Raw genomic sequence first — 15,965 nt, 5'->3', positions numbered from 1 at the left:
TACCGGGCGCGCGGGGCGCTCGCGGGGCGACGAGCCTGGACGGGACGCACGGACGAGGCGCCGACTCCAATGGCGGCGGCGGCGGCGGCGACGGCGGGGACGAGGCTGCGCGACGTCAGCGCGCGCGGGGCAGGCCGGGAGCGCCGACGGGCCGCCACGCGCCGCGCCTGCGCGCCTCCGCCGGGCGGGACGGATCTCGCGCCGCGGGTCCTGGGTTCGCGCGGCGGGGGCGGAGCGCGCCCGGGAAGTCACGTGGGCGGCGGCGGCGGAGCGGCGGGGCTGCGGCGGGCCTGCTGGGGCGCGCCCCCGCGGGGTCTCGGCCCGGGGCGCCCGGGCGCAGCAGCCCCGAGGCCTGAAGGTCAGCCGGCGCGTGCGGCCCCCAGCTACGCCGCCGAGAGCAGGCCGGACCCCCGCCCGCAGACGTCCCCCGGCCCTCCAGGGGGCAGCCTGGGTGTGAGCGCCGCGGTCGCTGGGGCCGCACCTGCGGGGTCCTGGGCTTTGTCTGCGCTCGCCTTCTGCAGCCGCCGTCGCCGGGGGCCCTGTTCTGCGGCCTCCCGGAGCGTCCTGCTTGTCCAGCGCTGTCCTGGGCCTCCAGGGCCGCCCCCAGTTCAGCCCCAGATTGCACGTGACAGCGTCCGCCGCAGATTTCACCGCGGGGGGCAGAGAGGTCAGCGCGGCCGGTGCCCTAGTCCGGCAGGGCGAGGGGCCTTTTGGCCTCTGTTTAAGGATGGACGGCCGCTTCCCGCGCGTGACCTCCTGGAAGGAGTGCGGTTCTATTCCACGCTCACCCTGGACCCTGCTCCCGGCTCGAGCCCCTGCAGCCGCTTCCCACCCTGGCTCCCAGGTGCGGGGGAATCTTTTTCCCCCTTCCCAGCCCTTTACGGCCCACTCCTGTAACATCTTCACAAGCCCCAGGTCTGGGCGCTTGTTCCGCGGAAGGAAGGGGAGAGGCTGAGTGCTGGCTCAGGGTGGGGCATCAGGCAGGTGGGCATCGAGAAGAGCACTCCCCGAAACAGGGCCAAGGCAGATGCCAGCAGGCGGGCCATGCTCTAAGCAGGGGGACGGGGACTGCTAGGATCGTGGTGGGACGCCAAGACCAGCTTAGAGCCGGCACCGGCGCTGGGGAGACAGGAGCAGTGGGGAACCAGACAGCATCTGTAACGGCTGCAGGAGGAGGTAGAGATGACGGTGGCAGGTGGGTGGGCCATGGGGGCATCCACTGCTCCAAATTGCTCATCACTAGGTCTCCCTGGGGCCCTGCCTGACGTCAGGATGGGAAAGGCAGGCTGGGCACAACCCAGAGGAACATCTGATGCCCTGCAGGTGACTCTGGGTCCAGCAGGACTTTGGTTCACTTGGGCCACGGGCAGCTCATGGTAACGTGAAGTCACACATTTAGGGTGAGTCCTGTCCAGAAAGGTAGTAGATGCGGGGTTGCCAGCAAGGTCGTGGAGGCGCAGGGCACCTAGTGCTGTCTTGCTGCTGCTGTCTGCCTCTGCGTAGGTGAGGACTTACCACTTGGAGCATCCTCCTCCCTGGGGCCCAGAACAGCAGGGCGCCTGTGACCAGAGCCAGGAGAATCCAGTGCTCAGCTCTGTTGGAGCCCCTGCTCCTTGCTTCTCCAGCTGGCAACCCTCAGGCAGGACAGCATGGTGGTCACAACAGGGTCGTAGGGCCACACAGCCAGTTACAGCCCCTTCCCTGTCCTATGCTCCATTCCTCCCTTGTTTGGGGCAGGACAACTCTCCTCTTCCAGGTAAAGCACGAGGAGTAGATGAGGGATGCACAGCTTCAGCGCCAGGGCAGGCCCATAAAAGCTGGCCGTTATGCCCCATCCTCCCCCACATCTGCCTAAGGAGCCGTGGGAGGCCACATGCCCCGGAGGAAGTGGCTGCTGGAGCTCGGCTGGCCTTGGATGAAGCCCCCGGGGGACCGTGGGAGTTTCCGTGGCTGCTGTAATGAAGGACCACAAACTGGGTGGCTTCCAGCACAGGAGATTGATTATCTCCCGGTGTCATCAGGCCCGCAGTCCCTCCAGGGGAAGACCCTTCCCGCCTCTTGCAGCTTTGGCAGCCCGAGGCCTTCCCCAGCTCTCTGCCTCCAGGGTCACATGGCCTTATCCTTTGTTTGTCTCTGAGGCTCCCTCTTAAAAGAACACCTGTCATTGGATTTAGGGCCCACCTTGATCCAGTAAGTTGTCCTTCCAAGTTCATTCTGTCTGCAAAGATCCTATTTTCAAATAAGGCCACGTTCACAGGCACCAGGTAGATGCGAATTTGGGGGAGCGCTTTTCGGCTTGGGACACAGGTGATATCAACTGGAAAATTTGGAGAAGAGGGTCCAGGGGCTGAGCTGAGTTACCTCCACAAAGGGGAAGGACTGGCCCCGGAATGAAGGCTAGAGGAGGCGCAGTCGTGCCAGCTTGCTGGTCAGGAAAGGGGCGACAGGTTTGACAGCCACCACACAGGCCCGCCCCCGGCCACTGCCCGCCCCGCCCGAGATCTGGAAGTGTTCTGTGCCAGGCTTGGTGAGGGGCGGAGCGAGGGCTGCCCGGGACAGGGGACGGGGGCAGGAGCGTGGGCCCCAGAGCAGCTTGAATCTGCAGCCCAGCACAGAAGGCTGAGGCCCCCTAGGCCACCCCAGCCTTTCCCTCTGCCAGGCCTGAGGACCCAGAAGGGGTGGCGGGACACAGTCGAGCTGAGCCACTGCCAGGGCCAACGGGCGGTTGGAGAACCTGCCCCCGTTGTGCCCTCCCGGGCCAGCTCCTCAGGCCAAAGAGGCTTGGGCCCTGCAGGCTGGGGACAGGGCAGCCCCTGGCACGGTGGGCTTAAGCCCCCGATGGCAGTGACTAGCTTAGGCTTCGGAGCAGTGCAGGAAACTCCGGAGCAGGGGTGGCCCAGCCCCAGGGTCCGTGCTACAAGCTACGGGCTCTCCCCATGGCCTGGGACACTCTGCTCCTCCCCTCCCCACCTGGGCCCCGCTCACCCTTCCGCCTTAGGGAGGAGCCGAGTCCACGCTGGCAGTTGGCTCAGGCTTCTCGCTGCGTGCGTGTCCTGTGGCAGAGAGCGTGCACCCCATCCTGGGTCCAATTTCCTTACACGGGTGCCTCCTAGAATGGGGTCTTCTAAACCTTGCCACTACTCGAGGCTTGTTGCGATGTTCCGTTATCTCAAAGGCACACAGGTGTGAGCTGGGTCTAACACCCAGGGGAGTGTTTGCTCCAGCCGAGTGGTCACCTGGACTCAGGGCCGCCTGCCGTTAGGCCCCGCTCCCCCGCTGGGATGAATCTGCGCAGCCTCTTTCGGGGCCATCTCCCACACCCGACGTCGCGGCCTGTCCACTGAGTGCCCTCCGACGCGACTCCCCGGGCTGGGATCCTCACTGCAGCGACACCAGAGCCTGGACAGCCCAGGAGTGACCTTGGGCGGGACGAGGGGAGCCGTTGGTGGGTACTGTCACCATCAGTGCGGTGCAGAGCTGTGTGCAGGCTGAACGGTGGGGTGAGGGACAGACAGACCCATGGGTACATAGCTCACCCGACAGCTGGCCTTGGGGGCCTACAAACGAAGACCCCCGTCCACCCAAGGAGTAATGAAAGCACCCACGCCGGCGTCCGGTTGCTCCCTGGTCACCTGCTCAGCCACACCCAGAGTTTATCCCTGATCAGGGACTTCCTTCCGGGACCCCCTCCTCTGCCTTCTGGGGGGCTGCTTTGTCCAGGACAAAACCTGCTCATTTCTCCAGACATGCAGCGCCCCCACCCCCGGAAGGAACCTTGCACGCCTCCTGTGATTCACAGTATTTTACCGTTCTGAAACCTCCTCTTTTTAAATATTTCATCGGGCCACTCGTTCCATAATGCTCATTGAGCACCTGCTGCAGGCCCTGCTTAGGCGGGGTGCTGAGGGTGCGCAGCGGGCGGCCCTGCGGAGCTGGCGAGGGGAGCGGGGAGCATTGACACAGCCTGAACAGTGGCTCAGCTTCTCTATTGAGCACCTGCTGTGTCCCGGGAACCAGGCACAGGGACAGGGAGCGAGCCAGATGCTGCCCTGTGACCCAGAAGGGACCCCAACGGGCATAAACAGGTCACCTCGGATTAGAGCGGGGCCAGCAGGCAGGGTGCTAGTCTGGCCTCAGGAAGGCCTCGGGCCCGTCCAGCCCTGAGCTCTGGTGGGCAGCTGCTCGCCCGGAGGCCGAGGAGCCGGGGCACAATGCGAGCTGCGTGCCGCTGATGGGCAGCTCCCCGCGGCCGGGCCGGGCCTGCGTCCACTGCCTGCCAGGCAGCTGGGCTGCGGAGGCGCCTGGGGACAGTGGGGAGCACGCGGGGTGCGGCCGGCAGGTCTGGGCCCCCGGGGCGGCGGAGCCTCCACAGTTAGAGAGCTCGCCAGGCCGCACAGCGGATCCACGGCCAGCTGGAGGACTTTAACCAGCCCCTGGCTCCCAGCGCCCGGTCCTGTCCGCAGCGGGTGCCCTTGCTCCACCTGCTCCGTGTGACGGCCCCGCAGGGCCCAGCAGCACCCCCCAGGCCGTCTGTGCCCATCGGCTGCACCCGGCTCTTCCGGGAGCTGTGCCTTTAGAATCTTTTTTTTTTTTTTAAGATTTTGTTTATTTATTAGAAACAGAGAGAGAGGCAGAGGGAGAAGCAGGCTCCATGCAGGGAGCCCGATGTGGGACTCGATCCCAGGACCCCAGGATCACGCCCTGGGCTGAAGGCAGCGCTAAACCTCTAAGCCATTGGGCTGTCCCTGTGCCTTTAGAATCTTAACCGCACTTTGCCGACACATCTCTGCAGGTGTCTCCCAGGTGTGGGGCAGGATAGAGATGCACCCTGCCGGCGGCGCGTGCCACAGGGGGGTCGAGGGGCACTGCACTGTTGTCCTGATGCAGGTGGCACTGACCTTGGCAATGGGGCCGTGCAGGGCTGTGACAAAGGGAGGGGCTCACGGCCCCTGACAGCCGGGGGGCAGCACTCCGCCCAGCAGGCCCTGCGCCAGGTGAATGCCCGGCTCACTCAGAACCCTCTGTGGGCCCGTCGTGGCAGGCTGCATAATGTCACACTCCCGTGGGCACAGCGTGCTCTGAGGGGGCACACGGGCCCTCCTGGGCTCCCCAAGCCCGTGCCTGTGGCTGGCTGCCCCTCCACCTTCACACCCAGGCCCCGCGGGGTGAGGGGCAGTGGCAGTCACCTGGCAGAGGACCGTGTGGTGGGCAGCTGAGGGTCCCTCCTGGGGGCAGGGGAGCAAGGAGACCCCCGGGTCCCCAGCACTCGCCACATCATCCCCCCAGATGTCACTTCACAAGTCCAAGGACAAAAGCATTGAGAAGGTCAAGATGGTGACCACGGAGCTTGAAACCCCAGGTGCCAGCCCGTGGAGTGTGTGGAATGCCCCGAGGCCAGGCCCGGGTCACAGGGCCGCAGGGTACCATGAAGACTACACGCCAGGGGCTCAGGAAGCGGGGGGACCGCAGGAGCCAGCGGCCAGAGAACTGGGCCCTGGAGCACCCCGGGCCTGCTCCTCTCGTGCCAGCGTCGTCCCCGTGGAGCAGGGCAGCCCGCGTTTCTTTCCCGGACGCTCACCTCGGTCCCTGGGGTTTGGAGGTGGGCCCCTCACCTGGCTGGCCGGTGGGAGCAGGGGAGCCCCAGGGTGGGGCCTGGGTGTGGAAACGAGACGCTTCCCCTGGTGTGAGGCGGGCAGCCAGGAGTCAGGGCCTCGCTGGCCAGGACGGAACGCGACGCTGAGGCCAGAGCCAGAGGGGAGAAGCAGGCCAGCCCCGTGCTTTGGGCCGCAGGATCCCATACGTTTCCCTTCTGTGAAGCTTTGACTTTCCGTCACTTGCCCCTGGGAGCTCTGACCACGGTGACCGTGCACAGCACGCGAGGCCCAGACCTCAGACTCCCGACGAGGGCGTCTGCGGAGCCTGGGCTACCATCGTCAGCCTAACTGCTCCGGTGGCACCCACGACCTGCTGCACCACGTCCTGCGCCATCCAGCGCCTCCGGTCCTCGCGACAACCAGCCGCGGGCTCGTCTCCTCTGCCGTGATGCCCTCCCGCTCTCTGACCGGCACACTCAGCCCTGCTTCGCCTTCCCTCCCAAGCCTGCCCGGGCCTCCTGGGTGGTCTGATCCTCAGGCTCACTCTGGGGGACCTTGGGGCCCAGCCGAGTCATCCCTCCTCTGCAGGACCTATACCTTTTTTTTTTTTCTTTTTAAGATTTTATTTACTTACCCATGGGACCCAGAGAGAGAGGCAGAGACAGGCGGAGAAGCAGGCTCTCTGCAGGGAGCCCGATGAGGGACTTGATTCCAGGACCCCGTGGTCACACCCAGGACTGAAGGCAGACGCCCAACTGCTGAGCCACCGGGTATCCCGAGCAGGACTCGGCGTCTCATGGGTTTGATCATCCAAAGCGAGGGAGAGACAGAGAGGTCTGGAGGGCCTATGGTCCACTCAGCCCGTGAGCTCTGCCTGCATGGGGTTGGGGGAATTTGGGGCCCGTTTACCGGTGCTACCTGTCAGCTCTGCTTTCCCTGGAGCCCCCTACCTGCCCAAGCTGGGTCGAGCTCCCTGAAGCTGAACCCACAATTCCCCAGGCCCCTAGGCTGGGATCTGGGCCCAGATACGGGCCGCTCAGGGTTCCGGATGACGCCAGTGGGCTGCCGAGAGCAGAGCTGGCCCGAGGACGTCTGGCCGGTGGGCCTCCCAGGCTTTGAGGTAGGACAGCGGGCTGCTCGCTTCCCTCCTTCCCCTTCAAGCCTCGTGGGCACCGTTGTCCGTCCCCCGTCCTCGGGGCTCAGCTTTGGGGGGCACCTGTGCTTGGGGAAGGAGCAGCAGGAAGCCAGGCTCAGCGGCACCCAAGGCCGTCGGCCCGCCCAGGCCCGCGCAGCCCAGGAAAGAATCTGATTCCATGGGCCTGAGGGGATTCGGGCCCCGCCAGCAAGGCAGCCCCGTGGGTCCACTGTGCTCGGCGGGGCAGGCGGGGAGAGGCCGGAGGCCCCGGCCCGGGCTCAGCTTCCCCACGCGCCACCTGCTGGCCTCTGGCAGCTCTGCCCGCGGCCCCCTCCAGCCCCCCCTCGGCCGCCCTCGTCCCCGTGCCCGCCGCGGGGTCCACAGGTCCCTAGGCCCCCAGCAGGGCTGCAGTGACCCCCGAGGAACACCCCCAGGATCAGGGACTTGCTCTCTCCCTCCTTATGCTTCCTGCTGTGACCCCAACCAGCACTTATAACCCAGGGTCCACTGGAGAGCGCAGGCAGGATGCAGGGGTGAAGAAGGAGGGGCACAGGGGCTGGCTTAGGGGTTACCATCTGCCGTTGGTTCAGGCTATGACCCCGGGGTCCTGGGATCGAGTCCTGCATCGGGCTCCCTGCCTGGGTCTCTGCCTCTGTGTGTCTCTCATGAATAAATAAATAAAATCTTGAAAAAAGAAAAAAGGTGGGGTACACAGAGGCATCCTCTGGGGGGACGACACAGTGGAATCCAGCCCGCCTGGCTCCCTTCCCTCCCCACCCACCCCTGGCTGGCCTTCCTCCCGCAGGTCCTCGTGGCACCCTGGCCAGGCACCCTTCCGGGCCGGGAGGAGCCCACAGAGAACCACCCAGACGTGGTTCTCGCCCTCCAGCGCTGGCTGCCTTGGCCTCCACCGTGCCGACGGCCTCCCTGTGCTGAGGCTGGGATTTCTGCTGGCGGCAGCGCAAGGACAGAGTCCCCGTCACCATCAGCAAGGGGCCCGGCTGTAGCACTGGGTCCGTGGGGGCCTTAGATGGAGCGCGGGCCACCGGGCAGGGGCCGTGAGGTGAGGAGGGCGGCAGTGAGGACACGGCGGGGGGAGCGTGTGCAGGCTCCCAGCGCCAGGGCTCTGCCCCCATCCTTGCCCACCTCCTCTTGGCCCCTCCGAAGCCCAAAGCCTCTCTTGGCCTCTCGTGCGCTTGCCTGCTGCCCTGTGGTCGCCTGGAGTCCTCACTCCGTGGCCGCAGTGGCGGGGCTCCTGGGCGGAGAGCTCACGGAGCCTGTTCCCAGCAAGGAGGGGGTCTCCTGCCCCTCTCAGGGCGGTCTGTGGGATGCCTCCAGGCCTGGGCAGCAGGCCCGACCCGGGCGCCCAAGAGCCAGGGGCTGACCTTCCACTTCCCTTCCCCTCTTTTGTGGACTCAGGCCTGGCCTCAGAAGCCTCACCCCAGGGAGTGTGTCCAGTGGGTGGACACCCCCCGCCCCGACCCCGCAGCCGGCCCGGCCCCAATCATCTGCAAGGAAAGCCGGCGCTGTGTGAAGGGCACGTCACACGGCTTCCACGTGAGAACCTTCCCAGGTGGGCGTGTGGCTCGGGGAGGGGGACTGTGGGTGGTGATGCTGAGCTGGCCCCTCTCCTACCCGACAGGCCAGCCCCTCACTCTGGTGGGGAGAAGCCCCCCCGCCCCGGACCTTCCCGTCCAACCCCAGCTGGCTCTGAATGTTTCAGGCAGGGCAGGAGTCTCGTCGGGCTCCAGGAGCAAATCGCGTGGGTCCGGGGCGGCCTTCAGAGCCCCAGCCGTAGGTGATTGGGGTGACCCGGGTGTCTGCTCATGTCCCGTCTGGCATCGTCCTACCTGGGAAGACTTCGCTGTAAGGACACAGCAGCCCCGAGTCAACGACGGGAGCCATCGGGGCGTCGGCACACGCCCCTCCGTGTGTGAGAGCTGCCCGGTTAGCAGAGAAGCCGGGCGGCCCGGGAGTGGGCGGTGGCGGCGGTGGCGGCGGTGGCGGCCGAGCTCCTCTCAGTGGGCGAGGCTCTGGGCGCCTGAGCGGCTCGTTCTGAAACAGGTTCACAGGGAGGTTCAAAGAAGCAAGCAGGGGTCCCCCCCCAGCCCCAGGATGACACCTTGAGACACAGCTTTGGGACAAGCTCAGACCCAGAACCTGGCCCTGGCGGTGCCTCCGCACTGGTTCAGACGGTGACTTATTTTCTCTGTATTTTCAATATTATCAACATCGCCAGAACAAGCGTGCGAGAGCTGTTTGCATCTCCCCGTTGCTCTTTAATTATATAAGCAACTCGCAGATAATTCGTTTCAAGAATTTCAAATGTGGGTGCGGATGAGCAAGGCCGTGGGCGCCGGGCCTCCTCCCCCACCCCCCGCTTCTCGCCCACCCTCCGATGCACCGCAGGGGCGCCCGGTCTCCAGCCTGCTCCCCGCCAGGGCCCAGGCTTCTGCTCCCGCGGGCGGCTCTGCACGGACGCGCGCCGGGAGGCCTGTGGAACACCTGCCCCGGGTGCAGAGGGGAGGGTTCTCCCTCGGCTCGGGCAGCAAACCCTCCTTTCGGGGGAGATTCCACATCAGGAGACGCTGCCTTCCCCCCACTTTGTAATGAGGGAGGGACCCGCTGTCTCTCCGTCCCTGCGCCCAGCGGCAGGATGGGAGGCAATAGGCCCCACAGGCACCCCCCAGGGGGAGCCGCCTCCACTGCCAGGGCCCCCCCGGAGCCCCCGGCCGGCCCCAGGTCCAGAGGGCCCACAGCAAGCCGGGGGCTGGACGGGCTGGAGACTCGCTACCCACCTCTCTGTCCATCTGAGCCTGGGGGTGCCGCGGGGCAGAGGGGTCGCCCCTGAGGAAACCTCCCAGACGGACCCTGGGGCAGGTGCCCTTGGGGTTTGCTGAAGGGGCCACAGGTAACGACCCTTCTGTATCCAGGGCAGTGGGGCACGGACGGGGACAAGGGCCCAGACATCCTGAGACCAGCCCATGGGCCCAGCCCCCCTGTCCCCGAGGCGTCCCCCTGTCCCTCTCTCCACTGTCCACTGGGCACTGTGCCCTTGGGAGCGGGCATGGGGCGTGCGGAGAAGGGGGTGCGGCTGCTCTGGGCACTGCTGCCTGGTTTCCAGCCACACCTTTTCCTGGGATCTCCTGCAAGGAACCCAGTGGCTTTGGGTCTCTGGTAGGAGAAGGTTTCAGGGGCTCTGGAACCCTGGCAGCACTGGGGCTGAGCAGCGGGTGTAGCCAGGACAATGACGGGTTTCCTCAAGGGCGAGGGGCCAGCGCCCACCCCCGGCACGGGGGCACAGGCTGGCATATAGGAGCCCGGGCTAGGTCCAAGGCCCAGTTCACGCACCCCTACGCGGAAGGGAGTGAGGGCACCTGGGACGGGCACCTGGCCAGGTCTAACCTGGGTTACACCCCAGACCCCTCCGCCTCCTCACAGTCCTCTGTGAGCCCCCCTGGGGCATGGCCCTCCCTGCCGGCAGCCCTAACCCCGACCGTCAGCCCCTTCTGCGCCCCCATCCTGCCCTCCCTCCTCACTGTCAGCACCCCCCGGCCCCCCATTAGTCCCCCCTGCCCCCGATCAGCCCCTACAGCCCCTACCACCTGTCAGCAGGCCTGGTTCCTCATTTTACTCTTTTTTCTTTTTTAATGTATTTATTCATTTGAGGGAGAAAGAGAGTGAGCATGAGCAGGGGAGGGGCAGAGGCAGGGGCAGCAGACACCCTGCGGAGCAGGGCGCCCGACATGGGGCTCAACCCCAGGACCCCAGGATCATGACCTGAGCTGAGGGCAGACGCTTCACCGCTGAGCCCCGGGTGCCCCTCCTCACTTTGTTCACACAGTTGTTTTGCAAGCGCTGCTGCACTGTGGGCGGACGTGCTGACACCAGCTGGGCGCTGCCAGGGAACGCGTGTTAGGGACGAGAGAGGGCTTAGGGCCTGGGCGGGCAGAAGGGCCAGGTTGGCTCCGGGAAGCAGGCAGTAGCTTGGGGCTGCGGGGCAGGCACACGGCCCCCACCCCCCATCCAGCCTTTCTGTCCCTCCGTCCGCATCAGAGCCTGCTCTGCCCACCTGGGCGGCGCTGCAGCTCCCCGGGGTGCAGCCGTCCTCTCACGTTCCCTAACTGTTGGGGTGGGGGCACCCGGGGCCCTGGGCTTGAGCGGCTGGTGGAGACCGCGTGGCATGACTAGCTCTGAGTGAAGCCCGTCCCACGTGGCCAGCGGTTCTGATCTGGGCCTGGGCGAGTGCGGTACTGGAGCCTGGGACCCCTGGCCGGCAGTGGGGCCACCCCAGGCCTACCCAGCAGGGCGGGTGCCCCAGCCAGGCCCGGGGAGGCGGGCCGGTTCTGCCGCAGAGCAGGGGGCCCCAGGCCGGGCAGTGGGCTGGCTGGTCTGGTCGGCCCAGCAGCGGGACTGGCCCGATGCAGCCGGCACGGGCGGTGGGAATTGTGACCCCTCCCCAAAGGTCCCTGCTGTCTGGGTCACCGGGCCGCGGGGGCTCTAATTCCAATGGGGAAACTGATCCTGTGCTGTGCGGCTTCACCCTCCAGCCTCGTCCCAGCTGGGCAGGGAGGTCACAGAGGTCACAGAGGTGAGCCCAGCCCCTTCCCCAGAGCAGGGGCACAAGCCCAGGTGTCCCCGATCTCCATGGCTTACGGCCCAGAGCTGCACAGCGACCCGCGGAGGCCCTCCTGCTCCGGCCCGGCAGCCACACGCGTGTCTCACGCCCCCTTCTGCTCAGGCTTCAGAGCAGGATGGCAGGTAACGTGCCCCAGGGGCCTGCCCCTCCCTAGGTGTCCCCGTCCATGGGAGCCCGGTGTCCTCCCTGTGGGAGGGGCTGCCCTCCCCCATGAGGGGCATAGCTGCACAGGTCAGAGCCCCTGGAACCTTCTGCCCTCGGGAGCTGGCACTGGCATCTGGCCCAGGAACGCGGAGCTGACCCATGGCATGGCCTGCCCCTTCTCCCCCTCCCCCTACGCTAGCCCTTGCTGCCTCGGGAGGTGTGTCCGGGCTCCCGCCCTGCCCTCTCCTTCCTGAGAGTCACCGAGAGTCATCGAGAGTCACCCCCCACCCCTGTGCAGCCTGTGCATGGAGCTGCACTGCAGCCCCTGCAAGGCTCGCAGCACCGCGGCCCCTGCCTGGGAGCCCCATGACACAGCCCTGCTGCAGAGAGCGCGTGATGCTGGCTGCCACGCTGGCCCCTTCCAGAAGGCAGTGGGCCCCCCGGCCGCTCCCCCACCTGGGGCATCGGGGGCAGGACCGTGCCAGCTGCGGGAGGCAACGGCCACTGCCGTCCCCAGGCAGGGCCCAGGGGTCAGGAGGCGTGAGGTGGGCCGGCTGGACGCATTCCAGGACTGGCTCCCGTGGGTCCCGTCACTGCCGTGGGCCTGGCCAGGGCCTGTGTGGGCTCCATGGGGCCCGAGGACAGGGCCAAGTGCTGGTGCCGTGGCCCCGAGCTGGGCCGCGGACGTCTCTCTCCCTGTGGCCACACCGAGGGCCAAGACGGCCGCTGTGCACGGTGCTGGGGAGGCCGGGACCGCGTGGACGGGCAGATCCTGGGCCAGCTGCGCCCCCTCGCAGAGGAGGAGGAGGCAGGGGAGCCCCGGGCTGGCCCCCCGAGGCCGGCCTTCCCCGGGATGGGCTCGGAGCAGCTGCGGCTGGCCTCCTTCTCCGCCTGGCCGCTGACCGCCGTGGTGCGGCCTGAGCTGCTGGCCGCGGCGGGCTTCTTCCACACGGGTGAGTTCGGGGGCCTGGGCGCCGCTCAGGGGGCTTCTGGATGGAGCTCTGCAGCCCCCGGGAGCCCCTGCGCCCCGCATGGTGGGTCTGGCCCCATGTTAGGGGGGCAGGGGGCAGGGGTCCTGCGGCCTTCCCGGGCCTGTCTCCCGCCACCTCCTCGGATGCCTCAGACCGTGGCAAGTGACAGGGCAGGGGGGGTGCGCGGGCGCCCGCGGGGTCCCCGGGGCCCGAGGACAGGCTCTCGGGGTCTACTGGAGCAGCCCCGACCTGCGGCCTCTGTTGAAGGCTCAGGGCAAGGCCGGGTGAGGGCTGCGGGGGCAGAGACGGGAGGCGCCGCGTCCCGATGGAGGCAGGACCCCGGCAGGCACCCGTCTCCATCACTGGGAATCCATCCTGGGGACGGAATGTTCGGGGCTCCAGGCCCCCACCCCTAACTGTCCGCCTGCCTTCCTGTGAGTGAACCATGCGCCACTCCCCGGGCTCCACTCTCCCCACTTCACCTTGAGAAAGTGGGGTGCCTGTGAGATCCAAGAATACAGGGCAAACGGGGCAGAGACCAGGGGTCCCCACAACCAGCCTCGGGGGCACGCTTGGCCCAGTGGGCGGGTGCCGGGAGGCTGGGCGTGGGCAAGGCCAGCGTCCACCCTCCACCTAGGCCAGCAAGACAAAGTGAGGTGCTTCTTCTGCTACGGGGGTCTGCAGAGCTGGGAGCAAGGGGATGACCCCTGGACGGAGCACGCCAAGTGGTTCCCCAGGTAAAGACCCTGCAGGCCGCTCCTGGCGCTGGGCACGGCCAGCTTCCCTCTCCGGGGGGTGGTTCCTGGGGATGGGGCCCCTCTGGGAACAGCATCCTCCCTGTCTCTTCCCCGATGCTCGGCAGAGGCTGTCTCCAGGACGGCCCCCAGCAGGTGCTGACGCTCGCTGCCCCGGCTGCCCTCCGCGGGGCACTGCGCGGGCACGACGCTGGCTGGAGGGGCTCCCGAGCAGCCCGGGCCCACTGCCCTGACGCCTCCCCCCTCGCCCCCTGCCCCGGCTTTCTCCAGGTGCCAATTCCTGCTCCAGACAAAGGGACGGGACTTTGTCTGCAGCGTCCAGGAGGCTTGTTGCCACCTGCTGGGCTCCTGGGTGAGTCCTGCCTCTCTCTGCAGGGCTCGGGCCGGGCGGGTCCTCCCCTCCCCTCCCCTCCCTCTCCCCTCCCCTCCCCTCCCCTACTCCTGTGTCTACTCACGGCACAGATGTCCTCTGGCTCCTTTCAGGACCCATCAGAAGAACCAGAAGACACGGCCCCTGCCACCCCGTCAGGTGAGCCGTGATGCGTGACGTGTCCTGGGGCAGGGACAGTGGGGCCAGGTGTGAGGGTGGGCTTGCTTTGGGGGCCAGGGGGCTGTGCGCAGGCGTTCGGTGGGTCTGGTGCTCAGGGGAGGCCAAAGCAGTCCCCTGCTACCTCGGAGGAGGCCACCGTGGGCGTCGCCAATCCCAGGGCTGGCAGTGGGAGCACGAAGAGGAGAGGTGCCGCCTGACCCCGTGCCCAGCACTGAGGGTGGTCAGGTTCAGGTTCAGACCCCGGCTCTTGTAACTGCACAGCGAGGGACATCTGCTCCCTGAGCCCCGAAAGCCGATGGTGCCAACCCTGTTTAGAACTAAGCCGGGTCTACGTGAGCAGCGCCGGGCACCTGGTTGGGGGCTGTCTCTAGGGCCTTGCTGACGAGGCTCTGCTCACTTTGCTGTTGATGACACCCCTGAACAAAGGCTCGGGGGACAGCCCTCACGGGAGCGCCGCCGAGTGGCCGCGGAGGCCCCTGTGTGGAGGTGGCCCTGGTGGCGGGCCACAGGGGCCAGCCGGCTGCCCCTCACCCTGCCTTGCAGATGCCAGGGGCAGCCAGGAGTGGTCCGCGTGGAGCCAGTGCCCGGCGGTGCAGGCTGCGCTCCACATGGGCTTCGGGCGGAGTCAGGTGCAGCAGCTGGTGCAGCAGAAGTACCGCTGGGCGGTGCCGGCCAGTGTATCCGCGTCCCAGCTGGTGGCTGACCTGCTCCAGGAAGAGGACGGGGGCTGCCCCGCGGAGGCCAGAGGTGCGCCCCCGCCCCCGCCCCCTCAGCGCACGGCCCTCCCTCGCTGCCCCCCAGTGCCTGGCACACAGCTCCCGCGGCCACTGCTCAGGGGCTACAGGGGCATGTCCCGGGGGTGCAGGCTCGGGGGTTCAGGCATGCTGTGGGAGGGGCGGGAGGGGGACCCCGCCTGCGGCCCCCTCTGGGTGGGGTTTCACTTCCCCTGGGGGCCTCTGGTCTGTTCTCACCACCTACAGCTCCTGTCCACATGAGTCCTGAGCTGCCCACGCCCAGAAGGGAGGTCCAGTCCGAAGGGGCCAGGGAGCCAGGTGAGGGCGGGCCCACTTGGGGGCAGGGCCGGCTCCCTCGGATCCTGGGGGGGCGCTCCTGGCCTGGCCCCAGCCCTCCTCCTCTTCCATTAGCCCAGTACACAAGGTGGAGGTCTGGCGGGGGGGGGGGGGGTGGACGTGTGTCCAGGCGAGGGGGTGGAGCCCAGGCCCAGAGGGTGCTGTTGGGTTCTTGAACCCCCAGGAGCCCGGGATGCAGAGGAGCAGCTGCAACGCCTGCGGGAGGAGCGCGTCTGCAAGGTGTGCCTGGACCGCACCGTGTGCACCGTCTTCGTGCCCTGCGGCCACTTGGTCTGTGCCGAGTGCGCGCCAGCCCTGCAGCTGTGCCCCGTCTGCAGAGCCCCCATCCACAGCTGCGTGCGTACCTTCCTGCCCTAGCCAGGTGAGTGCTCGGAGCTACCCACAGGCTTGTCCCAGCCTGGCCTGGCCTGGGCAACCCCCGCCCGGGCCTCAGGGACCTCAGACAGCCCCAGGCTGTGAGCCCAGCTCACCGCGTCTTACCAGGGGGCTGCCTGGAGGTGGCATTTCTGACTTCTCCACCTCCCTGGTCCCGGCAGACGTTGCTAATCAACCCCATTACCTTCCCTGGACGCTTAGATCCTGGCTCTGGGTCCTACCCAACGCTGCGCCCTGGTGGCCACTACCGCTCTGCTGGGGCACCTTAACCCACCGGGGCCATCTCTGCCCTGATTTCCCCAGTGATGGGGGGGATAACACCCCCTGTCCGGCCGGGTGTGCGGGGCTGCAGCCAGGCCCAGGGCAGCATGGCTCCGGAGGTGCATCGTTATGAGGACAGGCCTGGGCAGGACCTTGGCCTGGCAGCCAGGGCCAGGCGGGTGAGGGAGGGGAGCGTGAACTTAGATTTTTACGGATGGCAGGAACCTCCTCCTGGTTGTCAAAGGATTCTGTGCCCCCACCATCTCTCCGAGAATCTCCCGGGGGGGGGGTCAAGTGGCGGGGGGGGGGTTTCGGGGGGACTCCCTGCAGGCTGAGGTCCCTGGCTGGCGGACAAGCCCACTGGGAGCAGCCCGCTCATCCCTGCCTCCCCCAGGCGCTTCCAGTGCTGGCTGTCACGCGGGCGCCCATCCATCTCAGCCTGTCCCTGCG

At 67.3% G+C, this 15,965-nt stretch overlaps 1 protein-coding gene across 1 annotated transcript; it reads left to right on the top strand.

Moving 5' to 3' along the window:
* The first annotated feature begins 12,140 nt into the window (after window positions 1–12,140).
* Window positions 12,141–15,939, top strand: BIRC7 (baculoviral IAP repeat containing 7). The gene is made up of 7 exons (XM_055304385.1): window positions 12,141–12,465; window positions 13,121–13,220; window positions 13,509–13,590; window positions 13,722–13,767; window positions 14,769–14,840; window positions 15,043–15,240; window positions 15,910–15,939. The coding sequence occupies exons 1-6, from the start codon at window positions 12,141–12,143 to the stop codon at window positions 15,234–15,236; spliced, it is 819 nt and encodes a 272-aa protein (XP_055160360.1). The 3' UTR covers window positions 15,237–15,240; window positions 15,910–15,939.
* The last annotated feature ends 26 nt before the right edge of the window (window positions 15,940–15,965 follow it).

Source organism: Nyctereutes procyonoides, unplaced genomic scaffold (assembly GCF_905146905.1).
Source record: "Nyctereutes procyonoides isolate TBG_1078 unplaced genomic scaffold, NYPRO_anot_genome, whole genome shotgun sequence".
Taxonomy (NCBI): domain Eukaryota; kingdom Metazoa; phylum Chordata; class Mammalia; order Carnivora; family Canidae; genus Nyctereutes; species Nyctereutes procyonoides.
This window is presented reverse-complemented; position numbering and strand designations above follow the sequence as displayed.